Raw genomic sequence first — 18,827 nt, 5'->3', positions numbered from 1 at the left:
TATCGATGTATGAGAATCAACAACAGTCGTACAATTTAGTACCATATATCGCTGTGCGATGAATCGAGGCTGTCAAGATGCGGATTGAATTCTTAAAAAGATTTATCGCTCTTGATATCTCACGATATTCCTTTTTCACTGCGATCGAACACACAATGTCCTCCGTCAATCATTGTACCCGAGAGTCTGCAATTGCCATAGTTGGATCAAGGAAAAACACCGACGCATATAATTCCGCGAATAACTTTCAAATTGAATATCTCGGATAGTGAAATTCTTCTTTTAGTTTTGTTAAACCGCAAAAAGATATTTCACAATAATTCACGTCGAATAATTAACGATGACATTAACGATAGAGAATGTGAAACATGAATGTAGTTGTTACTTTTTTCACAAACATACGTACACACACACATACATATGTACAAAAATTCATTAAAATTGTAAGTATATTTCTTCAATAAAATTGCGACGGATTACTTCGTTTAGGCAAAGCGCCATTAAAGAAAACTTGTCCAAACTTGTGCGATCTAAAGTGAAATTGCGCGCGCAAGATCATCACATTTTTGTATCATAAATTGATACGGAGGTACATCGACTCCAAGTAGCGCGGTCGCATTTTCCGCGGGGGAATTTATTTCCGTCCCCGTACTTCGTGACATCCGCGAAGTGAATTCGTAATGCAGTCGCATTGCGACTGCACGCAGTCTCATATTTCAATGAGTGCGCACCACAGTCGCGGCATATTACGGCAACTCACGGAGCAAATACCTAGAACGAAAGCAAGCACGAAGACCTGTTGCGATAATTTTTCAACAAATGGCTTCTTCACCTGTACAAAGAACTCATGATTGCTTGGATGATTTTATTGCCACACGCGAAAACCATTAGAAATATGTACGTACAAATCATCACGTATGTGACATAATTCATGATCGTACGTGTTTGAGAATACAGTTTAAGACAAATCTTGCGTAATACAGGATTTGTAGTGATTTTAAAGGTAACATATTGGCTACCTATATATTTTATCAGTATTTAATAATATTCTGATTCATGATAATCTTAAGTAATTTAATTTACTTTTTCTCTTATGAAATGTTTTTACAGCGGTATTACACAATTACACATGCAATAAGAAGGTAATGTAACATCCAAGCGTTACATCAAACAGATTCAGATATTAGAACAAACGGTCGGCAATCGAATGAAACGATAATTCTCGGAATTGTGACTATACATGTCTATAAAGCATAAAGAGTCTATAAAGCATCCGATCTAGTCGCCTGTTCCGCGATCGTCACGAGACAGACGCGGCTGAAGCTTACACACGCACCGTGTGCATTTCTATAAGATAATCACCTGGCGCACACTTGTCGCTCATGCACAACCGACACTGCACACACTCGTAATTAATTGCGGATTCTAATCGATCTGTGCATTCATTACAATTATCACGGTTCGTTGCTCTCTTACGTAAGAAACACTCTCGTGGATGAAGCTATTAGCAGCGCGGCGCCTAATCTCGCGATCGAGGTCCGAGATAGCCGTGACCCTCCTTTTACACAATCACGTAACGTTGCGTCACGCTAGAGAGATTAAAAAAGCGTCATTTCCGAGGAAGGTGACGCGACTCTTTAGCGCCATCGCAAAGACGCGAGCCACGTCCAGGTACGAGAAGCCGCCGAATAGTGCACTTCGTCCTAATTTGCTTCGCCATTGAAAATAAACTTGGAAAATTGTTAACCGCATTACAGCTCGCGGAACAGGCCCGCAAATTGAAATCGGTTTTAACGCCGTAGACGCAATTTGCCGGAAACCAAACTACTTCCTGAACTGTCGAGGCGTTTCAATCAGGCGTGATGGCAAAGTTGGAAATTTCAAATCTGCACAATGAGGACTAGTTTGATGAGAATATTTCGCGCTGTTATTCGCATACGACAGCATTATGGACGATGAAGTCAATCTGGAACTAGACTGTCTTCAAACTTGCTTCTCTGTGTCTCTTACTTCGACATTCATTGACTAATTGAGAAACGCTACTCTTTAATGGAAACTTACATCTTTGCCATTAAATTATACATGTTTTTCCTCATAATTCTGAAATGCTTCTTACTTTATTAAATTATTAAACTATTTATTATTAAATATTAACTATTAAATTATTTATTATTAAACATTCCGGTAATTAATTTTTAAATTAAGATACCATCTAAATAAAATTCTCTTGAGACTACCTGAAGAACAAAAATTCTGAAGCTTAATAAAATTATTGTATATTTTTCTCTTAAATAAATGAGTTTGTATCGCGTGCTGGAAAAAAGCGGCTTTTGTGCAATTACGGCATGTCTCGTCTGAAAAACGGAATTTTATGAAGAGAATTAGGTCAACTGTCAATCCGTTGGGTCAATCATTCTGTCAACCAATAACGGTCATTTAAACCGCACGGCTCTATATATGTGTATCTAGAAAGACATGCTCGACAGTATCACGTTCATGAATTTAGACGTCAGGTGGAACCGGACGGGTACGAGCAGTTCGCGGATAAGAATAAAGTTTGGCGCCCCAGTTTCCAAGAATATCAGCTGCATTCCGGTGACAATGCCTTTCGAACCCGGTAGGAAGAGGTCACAGAGTGGACGTACATCGTTGAAGTTAGAGATGCTACGTCCCCTTTGTCTCGTCTTTACTTAATAAGAATACATTTCATCCAGATCAGTAAATATCGGGAACTCTGTTGGCATAACGCGCAAACAACGCGGAATGGAATAATATTTTCCTGCGTTTTACTTCCTACAGCTTCTCTATATCGAACTTGATTAAAGATAACATTCTTTTAAAAGATTTGATTGATCATGCGTCCGTTTTTACTTTCCATCTTAAACATGTTAATGGTAAAGCAATAAATTATGATACTGTCATTGTATAGCAAGCTCGTTCGCTACTTTTTTATCTAGTCTGATCCTAAAATACAATATAAAATTTTCAGTAAATTTAACATTGCCTTTACGCAGAGCTCTGTTCACGCAAGATGCTCTCTCCCAATTATACAGAAAAACACAAACGCTTCAAACGAAACAGATGAACATTTAGTTATTCACATCTTAAATAATGATATTTGTATAATTGAAGGATATGTAAACACGTGCATAATTAAACGTCTGCTTACATTTCACGTGCAAGCATACGTACAATTCTCAATAGCATAGTTTGAATCTTTCTGAGTGAAGAAGTCCGCTTAATAAACCACCTTGTACAGAGAGTTTATTCGAAATTCTCAATAATAAGGCGAATACAACGATACTCCCTGTTATTTAACTCGTTTCGCTCCCCTTTGTAACGCTACCACGCGGGCTTTCCGACCGCGTTCATCCCCCGGCCGAACCACGCGACCAAGAGCCTTTGATCCATTATTTAAGCATCGTATTCAGGTATTCAAGCGGGCAAAGGACTTTATCGTTCTCGCAGGATGTCGTTCGAGGATAGCCGAGGAAAGCCACGTCTCGGGAAAACGGAAGGAAATGGAGAAGGAGCCTTCCTCCCTCTTGTTCTCTCTTCCCTCCGAGCCGTAAAGTAATAGACCTTGGCACCTCTCGCGTGCGCATGTATACGGGAGTGCCATTATTTTTAGATCGCACGCTCGCGCTTGTCACTCGCTCCTAAAGCCGCGGCAAATCCGGCTTACCTTTCGGAAACTCCAGCGGTGCTCCGGCGTTGTCGAACTGTTAAGCTCGCGGCACCCTAAACTTGCCTGAAAATTTCGTGACGCCTCAATCGTCAAGTTTACAGCATTTTTCTAGAGCTTCCTCGACACCTGCTCGATTCGAAAATTGATCCCCTTCTGACACACGATAACGTTCGCAACCGACGAAAAGAACCGTGCGAGAGATAAATATCAAGATTTAATAACACGCTTACGCCATTCTCCGTAGCTTATTTGGCATTTGATCATTTCCCACTTTAGAGAAGCAAGTTCTCATTGCTCGCTTTAAGAAAAAAGTAGGACACACTACGTAATATCCTTCCCGAGATTTATCCTCTCGATGCATCACACGACGTTCTCAAATAAAACCATTGTTACAGTGTGAAAATAGTGCGGCTATCACTCGTATGCTGGAACAATATTTCGTTTGCGATCCCTGAAAAGTTATCGCATTTTATCTCGAGGTACGGAGTTGCGGTTCACGTTTTTGTTTTCTTTTTTTAACGACAGACACAAAGTTAGACACCACGTCGACGTAAAGTCGCGAATAGATGTTCCGCAATCGAGAGATTAAAAGAACCGGCTTCGATATAAATGCTCGTTCAGACGCGGCCCACCGCGTCTGAAAATAAGTTCGCCTTCGATCCGAGGCCTCAAAAATAATATTCGTAAGACGGAGGCAACGTCGAGGCACCGCACCGACTCAGCTGCTCTACCTTTCAAGTGAGAAATCGACTACGATCGTATTGACGAGCCGTATTGATAAGCCGATTTGGCTGCATAAATCGTAATGATAAAATATATATACAAACGCACAGATTTCTAATAAAACTTGCACACTGTAATCTGCTTTCCGCGAGTAATATGGAGAAAAAGTCTGCAAAGCTGAGCAGATTAAAAGTGATGCAGTTAGGATTAAAACAAAGGATTACTTGACAAAATTCTAGCTGCTCTGAAAAGGACATAGAGACTATGGACAATCAGGATTTTGCAGAATTTCTTTCCTAACAGATCGTGATGTATGTCGCGGGAATGACAAAGCGGAGCAACGTGTAATGATGTTAGCACGATTTTCGGCACGTTTTCCGAGGTTCCATCCTATTTCCACAGGCAGGAATACTGTCATTAATCACATGTGCCAAGAGAGGAAGAGAATTCCCATCGAGATCGATCTGTGTAATCAACGCGCGTAACTCTGCATCCTGAGCTAACTGGTTTGAACGCAAGTGCTGATAAACCGAGCGCGACGTGCAGCCGATTATAAACGCCCAGCATTTGCAACCCTTTCATTGAATGCGCAGATGAGCAACGCGATCGTTCCACGCACTGTCCGTTAATCCCTGATTGTGCGATTGCGTGACGCTCGCTCGACTTTGTCCGAGCTGCGTGCGATGCAACTTTAAACCCCGATTCCGGAGTGGCAACTTTACGCCGATTAATCCGTCAAGCGTCGCTCTTGAGCGGGCGATAGTTTTTCTAAGAAAAAGTAAAAGCCCTAATAAAAGACAAAAGCCTTAACAAAAGTAAGAATAAAATATAAAAAATGTGGATGCGTATTAGAATTCAATCTCGCAGCGGACCGATACGCGTGCCGATTTCAACAGAAAAATGAAGATCATCAAAATCGCAGCTCGCGCGAGTCGCAACCCATTGGCATTCGAGATTCAATCATCGTTAGGATTAAGCGACTTCACAACTAGCAGCTATCGGCGCAACGAATTCCCTGCATTTGAATTCGAAACCTACCATTGAATCCCGGAGCCTCTCGGCGAGCACCGAGGTGGGAGACGGCTTAATCCCTCGGGAAACCGCCGCGCTTCAACGTGCAAAATTCTCGAACGCCAAAAGCGTCTCGTGAAATTAAGTTCCTCTCTGCGGATAGTAAATTATTCCGCGAATAAACGCCGAAACGAATTACTGTCGGTTTATCTCTTTATCCCGATCATTATTGGATTCAGTCACGTAATATAATATAACATGAACAAGAGAAGGAGACACGCCATAAAGTACTGGAGCAATGATACCGTAGTGATGCCAATCGAGTATCAATCTATATTCGAGACATGACCGAATCTTGAAATTCTTGCAAGTTCCTCATGATTAATCACCGTCACCACAAATATTAATTTCAAATTCGGTCTGTCAAGAAATTCTCCAAAACTCCCCATGTCGTGTAGAGTCGTGCGGAAGGCAGCTCATGAAAAATTCAGCTCCTCGTCTTAATGAATCAAGATCAGCATCCGAGAGTCAATGAATGCATAAATTTAAGGAGATCCAAGATTTCACGCGATATATCTGGCAGACGCAGCAGACCGAGCAGCTATCATCGATATCATGTCGTCATGTTCACGCGATCACGATGCCACATCGGCGAGTAAATCCTATCGAATAACAGGCGGTGCTTTGATGCGCCGGAAGTCGACGTGTAAGTCTTTGCAGAGCGGCACGGTCTCATTAGGACGGGGGAAACGGCCATGTGAGGTCAGCAGACGATGAAATTCCTGAGCCGCGTGTTGCATAGTTCTGCAGGGCCTATTTTCGTCCTGTGCCGCTTGCTATTATTAGCAGCATCGAGGAGCCGCGAAGAAGAGGGACCATCGGAAAAGGGGCAGAAGGGTAGACCGAAAGAGAGAGTGAGAGAAACGCTATTAAATAGGTTCTTACGACCCCATCCCGAACGTGTGTAATCGCGCACGTGTGTGCATGCAATCTACATATCTATCCGAAGCTAACAAAAAAGGATATCAACTAATTTCTACATGTTAGCTAATCAAGCCGTATCTTAGGAAAAAAATTATAAATTATTTTCATTACAGAGTTTTTTAACCCTTTAACTCCGGCAGTCGTCACTAAGCGACTTATATAGTCTTTTTACCCGTAGTTAAAGGGTTAAAATGAGCTTTTTAAACCGGATCAGGAAGGATTTAGTTGCCTCGTTTGCGATTCTCGGGAAAGAAGCTTGCCCAAGATATGAAGGCGATATCTCATAAAAGTTTCAGAAAATAGCGCGCCAAATGGCGAAAAAAGCTCTATGCCTGTATCGATCGCGCTAACCGAAGTAAGAAATAATTAACATAGATCTCCCCGGGTTCTTTGAACCCCGTTCACTAAAATAAATTGTGAAATAATGGCGCGGCTAGTATGTTATACTAATGCGCTCTATATTTATAACTGGCTGGTCTAAATTATGCCGCAGCGAGAGAGTGCAGCAGCCTTTTTGGTCGCAAATATAGCCGCGCTTCCGCAAAAATGCGGTGCAACTAACGTTGCGCGCGCGGGAAGAGAGAAAACTTATTAAAGGAAAGAGAAAAGTTATTATCGTGTAATATTATTATACATTCAGAGTACGCAACAAAAGAATTAAAAAGCACGAGTACAAATGCAAATTGCATATAAAACTACTTACTAACATTAATTATTCGCGATTATTCGTAGCACCATAAAGCGAGGAGTCACTTTGCGACCATACAAAAAAGATAATTATACAATAATCTTCTTACTAATATACATAAAATAGCATACTTTCGTGAAACTTTTAATAATTAGAAAATTCGATATTGGAAGAAGAAATTATCTAAATAAAGTAAACGAGAGACACTTATTGCCAGAAAGTGCAATTTCATACGTTACACACAAAGTGGCTTTTTCAATATTACAATTAGGAAAATGTCTCGATATCGCGATTGCAGAAGAGTATCGCTGAATAGAAAAGCGGTGTTCGCGAGATTAACCGGCGACCCAAGTATATCATGCAAACTAGTGCACGTCGCGTCGACCTCCTTCGCCACCACGCGCTTGACTCGATACGTTGTTAATCTGTTAATCGATATTACCTTCTTTCTGCATTCACGAGTTTATAATACTATGTATTAGCCGCGCGAAACACGCAATAATTCCATACGTCTTCGGCCGGTTTACGCATCGCTCATGCGGATATACGTGCCGGTACAGGGTGTGCGTAATAAACACATCTACACCACACGAAAGAGAGTCGTAGGGTATCGATCGTACCTGCGTTGGAAATGTCTCTTGGGAAGACTCGTCGGGAGACACGTGAAGGACTACCCTTCCAGGGTACGAGCCGAGCCGAGCACGGCCGAGTCCTAATGGCACAGGACCTACACCCCAACCCACCCCCAATCCTCATGGCGAGAATAAGGAAATATTGTCTACGTCAGCGTAGCACCCCTGCGAAAAGGGACACGCCGAAAACGAGTCCCCAAGTCCTGCCTGATGGCCGATGTAATCGAAGGAAATTAAGACGCTGCGTCCCCATAATTCGATTTATCTATAGGATCTATCTTTGCTGTCTTGGCATGTGCGCGACGAGTCGATTGATCGTTGTAACAGCGGAGTCATCATGCTCGACTTGCAACACGCGAGTGTGTAACTCAATAGCGGTATTTTATGAATAATTATCTCTCGAATATAACGAGTGATGCTATTTTAGGAAGGTTCCCCGTAATGAATCATTCCATTAAAACTCCGCGCGCGCGTAATGGATCATTATAACACGCGCAACTCTCCTCGCGTGAAGTTTGGCTATTAAGTTACGGTGTACAATACTTGCAGCTAGCTCAAGTTCAAACTGCCGTCTCGCGCAATATCGCCACGAGTGCGCCAAGCGATCGCTTAGGGTATAAACATCCTGAAATTCGATATACCCGTGATGGCGACGGATCACGGTCAACGGGACTCGCGCGTTAAAAACAGATCGGCGCTATCCAAGCTCCAGTTTTAGAAGGGACTCACATCGGCACGTCGGCTTGCCAACTTGTCTAATTTCCAGCGCGGAAACGCAGAGGAAACGTGTGATCAGCTCGCTTAACTCGCGATGGTCGAGATGCACGCGGCCTAAGTGCACGTTCTGTTCCATAATAATTACATGGCATTAACCAGCACCCTTAATTGATCGGCCGTAGCGAGTGACGGTCAACGGTGCACGGTCAACGGCCGCGAAATCTCGTTAAATGCACGACCGACGCCGAATATCGGTCTCCACCCTCACCCGGCCTCTCTTCCCCCATGCTCTCGTTTGGATCGACCGAATCGAGTTTTCCCTCGGTCCTCTCTCGGTTCTCCCTCGCTTCCCAGTACCGATGTACGTACACTCGGTTCACCTGAATCGAGTTTCCGGCCGGCGTTACGTGAACCCTCTCCCGTAGGATCGATCCTGCGACGTTACCGCACCAACCGGCCGGCGTCGCAGTGTCAGCGCCGTCGCAGAAATCTAACCAGAGAGAAAGACAGACAGAGAAGTCGACTTCTCCTGAATCCGCAGAAAATTAAGTACATGGTAACTGCTATAGCATCAATCTTTAAAAACATTCTTGATGGCGGACAGTGACCAAATTCTATTTTAGAAAAATCTCCGATGCATTAATATTTTTTCTCTATTATATATTATTCTAGATTATATATATTCTATATTATTCTCTATTATTATATATTATATATTCTTCGTTTCTCTCTCCAGAATTTGTATACATTATTTACCTCGGCGGTACATGTATATTTAACAAAAAGGATATATAATATTTTCAGAATATAACGCAAATTAAGGAGAAGTCGTCGTAAAAGGAAGAGAAACTCGATAGAAACATACGCTACGTTGCACGCAGGATATCAGGTGCACCTATACCTTTGTGATTAAGTCTCAATCTAACATGTACCGTAACCGTGCCGCGCGCTGCATCCCGATTCACATACGTTCAAGAGAGTGATGCAATTTCGATGGATAACGATGTACACGTGCCATCGCCTTTGGGCACAAATCGGGTCGTAAAATTAGATTATTTATTATCCGTTGAGCGAAACCGGTCGTAAAACGGCGCGACACGGATCCCGACAACCCGTTCGCAGTTCGCAGCAGAGAACGCGACCTGCACGAGAAAGCTCCATCGAATTTCCTGCACCAACGCAAACATTCCCACGCCCGTAAAAGTCGCGCCGGTAGAATAAATAAATAAACGACGAAGCGGGAAAAAAAGAGGAAAAAAACGACACCGAGGCAAATAAATTCTCGTTCTGCCGCGCCGTCTAATGCACGCGCTCCTCTATTTGTTCTCGCCATCATCGTCCTCGTCGTTGTCGCATAAGGTCGGCCGAACTCTACGGATAAATCGATATCGACGAGCTACGAGCCATCCAGGCGGAGTTTATTACTCCTTTATTACCGCTGCCATCGCCGTCGTGCATCAAAGCCGCGAGATAAGACGTGGGGGAGCGAATCGCCTTCGATCGACTCTCACCGTTTGTGAGTTAGCTCGACGTGGAAGCTTCTTCCTTCCTTCCCCGCTTCCTTCCGTCATGACGCCACATTTTGCCGAATACAGACACTCGAAAGTGTATCTTGAATTTTACGTGACAACACCATATTTGGGACACGGATGTTGAGAAGGCTCCGAGTCCAAAAATGGTAAATGGCATCTTCTTCGTTCCCTCTTTGTGATGTAATAATGACTAATAATTATCTAATCATCTAATCTTATAATTGTACATTATTATAATTGTATCAATCGATATTTTTGTATATTATAATTATATACTTGTATTAATTGAGCATTGATATAATTATATAATTATATTGGTTGAGCGCGAAAATTGTTATATCCGAGTTTTCTTTTTTCTTAAATGGGAGATTACTCTATAACTGTAATTATTGCAAATTAATTAATAGATAAATTAGAAACTAGCAAGCAATTGATTGTTTTATACCCTTATCTTAGCGACAATCGCAGTTTCTCGAAAAGCCGCAATCCAGCGTAAGAATTACGAGACTCGTTGCTGCCACGGTTCGGTATTTACGATCTTCAAAGACATTTTTATCCCCGACACGGTTTCAACCTTTTCCGTTTACGACGTAATTCTCGCGGCTTCTGACGGAAGGAAAAAGCGAAAATATGACATACCGCATGGCGAATGCAAAATAGATAGAAGAGGATGTTTGTCGGAGGCGAAATTTCGGAGTGCACGCGAAAGCGAATATTTTTCAGCAAACACCAATAAATAGATAAGATAAAAACAGAAAAATCAGAGGAGGAAAAGGGTAAAAGGTTGTTTCGCGCTCTGCACGATACGCGGAGTAAACAGCAAATGTAATTACACGCGACATTTTAAAAGCGATGTGAATAGCAAGATGTAACAAGAATAAATAAAACGTATTCCAACACCAACCATGTTACACAGTTAATAGTTACCTAGACTGTTACGCGTTCCTTTACTTTTAGTAGTGTCAAATAATTTTATTCTGCGCCATATTTTATCTTTACGCCATATATCATTCTTGAATATCTTACTTGCACTATCAATCCATATCTATTGAATAATCGAAATGAGAACTCGGACTCGCGAGGCATCTCGATCGCTTGGAAGCTTCAGAGAAGACCGTTCGTTGCGACACGCACCGTGGACGAGAAAAAATGGGGCAGGGGTGGTTAAATCCGTCCCATCTTCCCGTGTGATCTTCGGCGTCGCGGAAAATAGTATATACACACGGTTGGGGAGCCGAAGGCGAGGAAATGATCGCCATCGGTGCCGCGGTACGTGGTGGTATTACTTCGCGCGGACGGGGGAATTGGCATTTTCGTCCGCAGTTTTCGATAGAGCCAATATTTGCCCACGGTCTTAATGTCAGTGCCGGCCGTTGCCAAGACTAACATTCGGATCGGTTTGGCCGTAAGCGGTTTCTCGTCGCGCCGGGCAACTCGGATACGTGGACACGCATACGAACGTGTAAAGTTGGTCCTCTCCTTCCTCTGATATCAGAATTCTATAGTTTGATTAGAGTCCCAGTTTCCTTTTCAAGAGTTCTAGAGTTCTCCCATTTAAAAACAGAGTTCCAGCGATTAACGCGCATATATCTTCCCTACATTAATTTGAAACCTGTACTACGGCTGACACGCGGCTGCAAGATAACGCAAATTGCACGGCCGTGTAATTAGCGTACGCTGCACACACAAACGTTCCACGTAAGGGTGCATCTCGACTCCGTGCGAGCGAGAGGCACGCGCCACCCCTTTCGCGGGATTGAATCGCTTATAGCTGGCTGCAGCCTCCAGTAAGCCGTGGGATTCGATGGAATTACCGCGCCCTCCGTTATTTAAGACCATTCTTCAGAACGAGTAGTACGTCGCAAAATATATAAATATATCGCAAAGTATATGTGATATACATAGATACATAATATTTATGTATCCGGATCTAATCACGCAATTTACTTCATAAGACTCCCGGTATTAGAGTGGTATCCGACCGATCACACGCGCGCCGCATTTCGCGATTTCCACTCCACTCGAGGAGAACGTCTCATTCGAGCAGTCGACGTCTGTTTACTTCTCACGTTCTTATTACCTCCCGGTTCATTCCCTCGAGATTCCTTAAGCTCCCTAAGAAAAACACATTTCTTCATCAATCCTTAGTAATTTCGTTGCCATTTTTCGCACAGGACATTTTGATATAATATTATTATCAAATACCAGGCTTTACATATTGTAGAAAATGTGAATACAATAATTCTCAGCGTGATAAATTTTAAGTTCTTCATTGCATCTCTTAAATAATTAAATGCAACATGGATGATTACTTATGCGGAAGGAAACCATCATCCGGAAACCGTCGTCGGTATTTTAGCATCTGTGGGATAGAGGAGGAAGGGGGGGGGGAGAAACATCTCGCGAGGGCCGCAAGCTACTACCCCGCATGTCGATTCTGCCTATGCCGATTACCATACATCCTTGCGTCACAGCAAAATCAATAATCGGTAAGAAACGATCGGTGGTCGCCGCCCGCCGTAGCGTTGCTTTCCCGCGAGATGCTGGGGACGTTGAATTATTCAACGATGTCGAACGGGTGTGGGAGGTGAGGTACATGTTTTGATTATGCTGAGCTACAAATGCACGCACGCGCGTGTGCACGTCTCGCACTCTAGTGAACATCCACGTGTCACACGCGTATCGGCCGCGAGCACTCGCACAAATGCATATGTATATGGTCGTTCACGCGTGTTAATATACTGATATGTATAAATATAATACTGAGAAGAGTGCATCTGAATTCCAATGGAAAATCTAGGAAAACGCATATTTGCAATTGCATCGTTCAGATGTTGGAGTAAAAACCGTAAATGGAATATAGAATAGAAACAGAGTAATGTGAAATTTATTCGTCAATTTAATCTTTGGCGGAATGACGCATTCATAAAATAGAAAATAATTATAATTATTCCTGCTGGGTTTACTATTCGTCGTAAATCCTCGGAGGATTCTCGCCCACTAAAGCATTCTGCTTTAGAGATGGAAAACGGACCTGCCGATACGAATGCACTGCACACGCACGAGTACACACGAACGCATCGCGAATTACTCTTTTACATTTTCGCGTCCCGCGGTGAATATTCCGAAACGTCCGACCCTGATTGCGAATCTATGGTGCTGCGATTGAAATTGGGCACCGACGCGGACGGTTGGTGGAAAAGCTGCAGGCGGGAATGATTGTCATGCGGGGAATGTAGAGAGGATACCGTTACGAATAATGCGTTGTAAAGCGCGATAGTAGTTTCAAAAAGGTCGATTGACTCTGAAAATCTCGTAAAATACTCGAAAAATCAGCGGATATTAAAAAAATGGACTTACACCTCCGCGAAATCGAATCGATCCTGCGCGAAGCAAAACGAGAACGAAATTTATTATCCCGCGTACAAACGAATAACTCACTTCCGCGACATATCTTTACAATAAAGCATGATACGATAAAACGCACGTAAAAAAATAACCACCGATCGATGAAAGCGCCCAGCATCCCTCTCTTTGATTTGTTCATTACGCTCTATCTAACCATGACAAATTGAATTCTCTTTCTCTTGTGTCCCACGTCAATTCTTGGCGCCACAATTACTGCAACTACGATGTAACTAAATCGATGTACGCGAAACCCCGAGGAGCGCGTTTACGACCTGGAGCACCACTATTTTATAGCAAGTTCGTGATACGTACGAAGTGGCATCGTCTCGTTAGGTAGCAAAGAAATAAATGTCCTGTGAGCGAGATGAAGACTAGACTTATCAGAAGCTGCGCGATACGCACGACTCTTTGAATGCAAGTCTTGAAGCCTGCACTGTGACTCTATAGCGAAAGTTTGAAGGTAGTCGGAAAGTTATGACATAACGTGTACTGTCAACCGGTAGCGCCACGTTATGCACAATGTATACCGCCTTCCGTTAAAGAGTTAAAACGTCGCTTCTTCTTGCTACTCTTTCGCGAGTACCGACTTTGCGATCGTCCCGCATCGGCCGACCTAGTTAAGTCTTTACGATTGCGTGCGGTACTTGCACGTTCCTCACCAAGTTCTCTAGATAAAATGCGAGTTTGCGACGGCTATTAAGGGAGATTTACGGAAGGTGCGCGCGATCGTTTTGCCGCGTGTGGAACAAGAAACAGTGATTCCTCTCGAAGAAATTGTTATTCTCCAAATCGCTCGTTCTGTGTGCTTATCTTTATGATAAGAGATGTAAGATCATTTACGATAACTATATTGATCGGAGGATCAGCACCGATGCTTCATGACTGTGTCCCATTGCGCAGAGAATTGCATAAATCCTAATAGATAACGAAGACTGAGTAACTGTTGTACAAGTTACAGGTTAACGAACATCTCTCAAGATACCGTTGATATTGGGATAACAATTGTTGACCTTTGTGGCTGCAGTTGAGAGAACATTCAATAAGTCTGACGCACCCTACAGACGGTGCGATCGCTGCAAGCGCAGTACGGAGAGAGGCTTAATGAACCACCGTCTGAGAGCAGGTGACTCGATATAACGCTCTTGCTCTAAAGCGTGCTCTAGTCTCTCCGTACGCTTATCGACCGTGGCGCAAACTCCGCCGGAAAGACACGGGGGTGTGGTCGAATATCTCGCCCGCCATGTCTGTAGGCGAACACGAAAAAAAAGATAAGGCGTCGTAATGTTTAATTTGAATCAATGAAACTAAGGGAGCAGCTTCCCTTAACGAAAAAAAAAAACGTAACTTGATTTAAAGAATTCAATTGGACACTGAATACAAAAAACGTAAGAATTATTCATTTGGAGATTCTTCAGGAAAATGTTCATTATTTTGGTTTTCGAAATAACAGTCGCTTTTTCTCGGATAGCCTTTTATAACAATTCCAAAGTTTGATCAGTAGTTCGATGCCTAATTTATTAATCAAGCATCTGTTCTTCTAAGGCACTTTTCCAAGTTTTTCAAAATTCAGTACGTAATATCGCGTCGTCTCAAATTTTAACTATTTTCACTGAATATTTGAATATTTCAAGAGCTGAGGAGAACCGCGGTACTCACGACGTGCCCCCATGACAATTAATTGATCGCGAAATCACGAAACATCAATTGGAAATAAATTGAAATAAAAGGCAGACGAGAGAGAGAAAGAGAGAGCATTTTTAGCAAATTAGTTTCTAAATGATGAAACGATTTGTATGTGTCGTGCATAACGCTGCAAGCTCGCATCATATGTGTAACGTGTAAAAATACAAAATTAAAACGGATCGATCGATCGTATGATTTAAGATCCATTTCATATCTGATTTCATGTTTCAAACAAGCCGTATAATCGAGTTACTCCAAATTCAGAATTCACCGAACTAGCTTTGAACACGTACATAGCTCGAGTGGAAAATCCTTAGTAGGGAAGCATAATATCTTTCGCGGAAAAGCTCGGTATAACAAGTACTGGGAAGTACCTTGTAATTATATCTCAGAATAGTATATGCACTCCAATTTCATTCACACTCTTATAACAAAAATCACTTTAAAGTCTTTTACATTAATAAAACATTTATACGCAAAATTATACGTCTGAAGAGAGAAGCCCTTTATATTTACGAAATATATACATAATGTGCGATAATCTTGAAAAGTTTAAAAGTAAAAGTTTAAAGGTTAAAAGTCCATTAAGTACAGAGAAAACCAGAGATGCAAACGTGATCAAAGCAGAATCACGTTTTACGTGAAATAGAAAATCCGTTCTAGCTTTAAAGGCGCTGATTCGAAATATCGAAATTCTGCAATCTCGCCCTAGTTCAATTCGGGGTTTAATCTCTTATCTGCTATTACTACTACATATAATACATAGGAGAATCTACGTACTAAAAATAGTTCTTATTTTATGGAGGAGGTACCGGGGCTGAAAGGGCTAATGCAATAAAGTGAGGCTGGGACGGCTCATCGCTTTCTTGCAAAAGAAGCACGGGCGAAGTACAAAGTACCACGCTCCGATAAAAAAAGGGGCACGAGAGTGTCCCTCCGCGAGAGCGTCGACATACGCTCCGAAATGCGACTTAGAAAACGTCGAGCGGACGCTCGCGGCATTCTGCATGGATAGCGTAAAAATCGGACGTACACAGCACGGAGATGTGTGTAGCGTGCATCCGAGTAGCATCGATTTTTTAACGCCTCGTTACTTCTACCGGATCTTCTCGTCTCTGCACGAGACGTATCGTGAAGCGCATGGAAAACTAACTGCACTGGTCGAAGGTTCAGAGGGAGCGCTCGCTGATAAAATGTCGCTTGTATCGGATTCGTACCGGAACGAATCGAATTTAACGTGAAATGTGATATTCCTGGCAAATGCGTCCGCCAACAATATTTCTGAATAATATTACAAAGAATATACGAGACACTGTATTTTTTGATAAACGTTTTTATACCTAGTGCTGGTCGTACGTTATTACTACGTTATTAATTGTTGTCTTTAACAAAAGTTACAAATTTGACAGCTTTACGCTGGTAAGGTAGAATTTTTCGGTCAACGATTCACCCCGAAGAAGCGCAACGGGGATGACGCGAGGGTGGTTCTAGTAACTTTTAGGGAAAACGGCATGCAAGATTGCGACCACCTGCCGTCGTTGATGCGACTGTACGTCCGAGAGGGTGGAGGAGCGGCGAAGGGTAGAAGCAAACGTGGCGGCGCATTAAGCGGAAACGCGAAAGCCACGAGCGATCGGAGGAAGAGAAAGGCGGAAACGCAGAGACAGATACGGGGGGAGGTCGGGGGAGAACGGGAAAGGGAGCGCATCGCGAGAATGGGGCGGCTAAGGGAGGAGGACAACGAAGGTAAAAAGCGGCGCGACGACATGGTATCGATTCGGTAACGGATCCGCGCGTACACGCGATGCTAATGCTCGGTGCTGTCGCTTCCTCGGCCGCGACGAGGCCAGCGTGTGCGTCGCGCGAGAGTAACAGGCGCCCCTGACGCTTTATATATAGAGGCTGAGCCACCAGCAGACGGCCCGCGGCGCTTAAATATAGACGAAATGCAACGGGGTGTCTCCCGCGCGTAACGGAACGGAGACAGGTAGAACGTCGAACGAGAAGAGAGGAAGAACGGAGAGATAGAGATAGATGGGGGAGGGGGAGGCAGAAAGCGAGAGCGGGCAAGAGGCGAACACGGCGGCATACGTATGTGGGAGCGAGAGAATGCATCGCGGAGGAGAGAGAAGGAGAGAAGACGTGGAGGAACGAACGCGAGAGAGGAAACGGAGAACGAACACACTCGGGCACAAAGATAGAGAGAGAGAAAGAAAGAGGAGGAGGAAGGCGGAGAAGAGACCCCGCATACGCAGGGAACAGTTATGGCCGACCGCGCAGCGTCGTCTGCTACGGACGTGATACGCGAGAGACGGCGGCGTATCGTCGCGGATCCGCGTCTTTCGCGCCCAGCGCGCGCGAGAGAGAAAGAGAGACCCACCGGGCGCGATCCAGCACCGTGCGGGGAAAAACCGTCTGTCGCGAGTGCGCCGGTACGCGAATGACTCGGTCGCCTATCAGCGAGGCCTTTCCCTCGGCCGCGAATCTTATCGGCCGGATTGAAAAAGGAGACTGGAACGGAGCACGTAGCTGTCGGTCAATAAAAACGAGGACGAGCACGCGAATGCAAGTGCGAGAGCGCGAGCGAACGGCACCGCGACGCGCGTATCTCACTCGTTCGTTCGCTCGCTCGCTCGCGGCGAAGTGATACGAGATGCAACGTTTTTTGTACTCACTTGCCGAGTTCCTCCTTCAGGTCGTAGTTGTCACTGAATCGCGTGCAAGCCGTTGGCACGGCCATACCGAGGCTATTCGCGATTATTTAACCGCACTACCGGACTCGGGACGCGAGCGCGAGAGAGCCACTGCCGGCCGCCAATGTACTGCACACACGCGCTAGGGGAAACTTCGCAGGTCAAATTCGATCAATAGAGGGGAACCGCCGCGGCGCTGCTCGAACACCGGGACGGCGGTGGCGGCGGCGGCGGACGACGATTGACGACGACACAGGCAAGGTGGAGGGGGCCACAGCAGCGGTGGCAACGGTGGTGGCGGCAATAGCGGGGCGGACGAACCGGACCGGGCGGAGAGGAACGGCGGGACAGAAGCGCCTCTGTCCGCGGAGGCGGCGGTGAAGACCGTAGTAGTATCGTAGTATCGATAATTAATAAAGCGCAAATAATTCGCGCCGAATGATAACGCACGTTGCAGACCCGTGCGAGATTCTTCTCCTCTCGCGCGCCACGACGCCGGACAGATTAGCAATTTCGCTTGGCGAAATTCGCAATCACGACACCGCGACCGCTCCGCTCGCCGGCAGACCGTCGACTGACTCGCGTAGTGGCGGCGGTCGGCGCAATGGCGGGGACGGACGGCCGGCAATGGCGACGCGAGATGAATACGAGGGAGAAACGCCGCGGTTGCAGCCAATCCCGAGCGAGATTGCCGGCGGGGGTTTGCGCGACGCGTGCCAGAGGGATGGATGAATGGAAACGGAGCACAAATTAAAATATCTGCATGGAGATGGCGAATCGCATTCGATTCAAAGTGTCATGCATCGCGGAAACATCCCTTTCGTCCCTCTCCGTTGTAGTATTTGCGGTTGCAAACTTGTTTGTAAAATTGTTAATATTGTAGGCCTATGTTTTACATCAAATGCAATATCGAAACGATGCTACAAGTTTTTATTAGCCCTTGTAAAAATAATTTAAAGAATAATGAAAAATATTTACAGCAGTTAAATTTGTATTTAAACCCGCGTTTGACTTTAAATTCATGTGAATTTTATATTTAAATTTAATTTCTATACTGATTTGTATTTG

At 44.2% G+C, this 18,827-nt stretch overlaps 1 protein-coding gene across 13 annotated transcripts in view; it reads right to left on the bottom strand.

Annotated features, from left to right (window-relative positions):
• Positions 1 to 18,280, bottom strand: part of LOC105281406 (calcium/calmodulin-dependent protein kinase type II alpha chain) — a 110,680-nt gene extending 92,400 nt beyond the window's left edge. For 2 of the 13 annotated variants that reach the window (XM_026968496.1, XM_026968502.1), the window contains exon 1: positions 17,742 to 18,274. In XM_026968496.1, coding sequence (XP_026824297.1) covers positions 17,742 to 17,806 — 65 coding nt within the window. In that variant the 5' untranslated portion in view covers positions 17,807 to 18,274. Of the gene's footprint in view, positions 1 to 17,741 lie in introns of all 13 variants that reach the window. The other 11 variants (XM_011342640.3, XM_026968500.1, XM_026968501.1 and 8 more) reach the window with 10 other exon arrangements.
• Positions 18,281 to 18,827: the final 547 nt, after the last annotated feature.

Source organism: Ooceraea biroi, chromosome 3 (assembly GCF_003672135.1).
Source record: "Ooceraea biroi isolate clonal line C1 chromosome 3, Obir_v5.4, whole genome shotgun sequence".
Lineage (NCBI taxonomy): Eukaryota > Metazoa > Arthropoda > Insecta > Hymenoptera > Formicidae > Ooceraea > Ooceraea biroi.
This window is presented reverse-complemented; position numbering and strand designations above follow the sequence as displayed.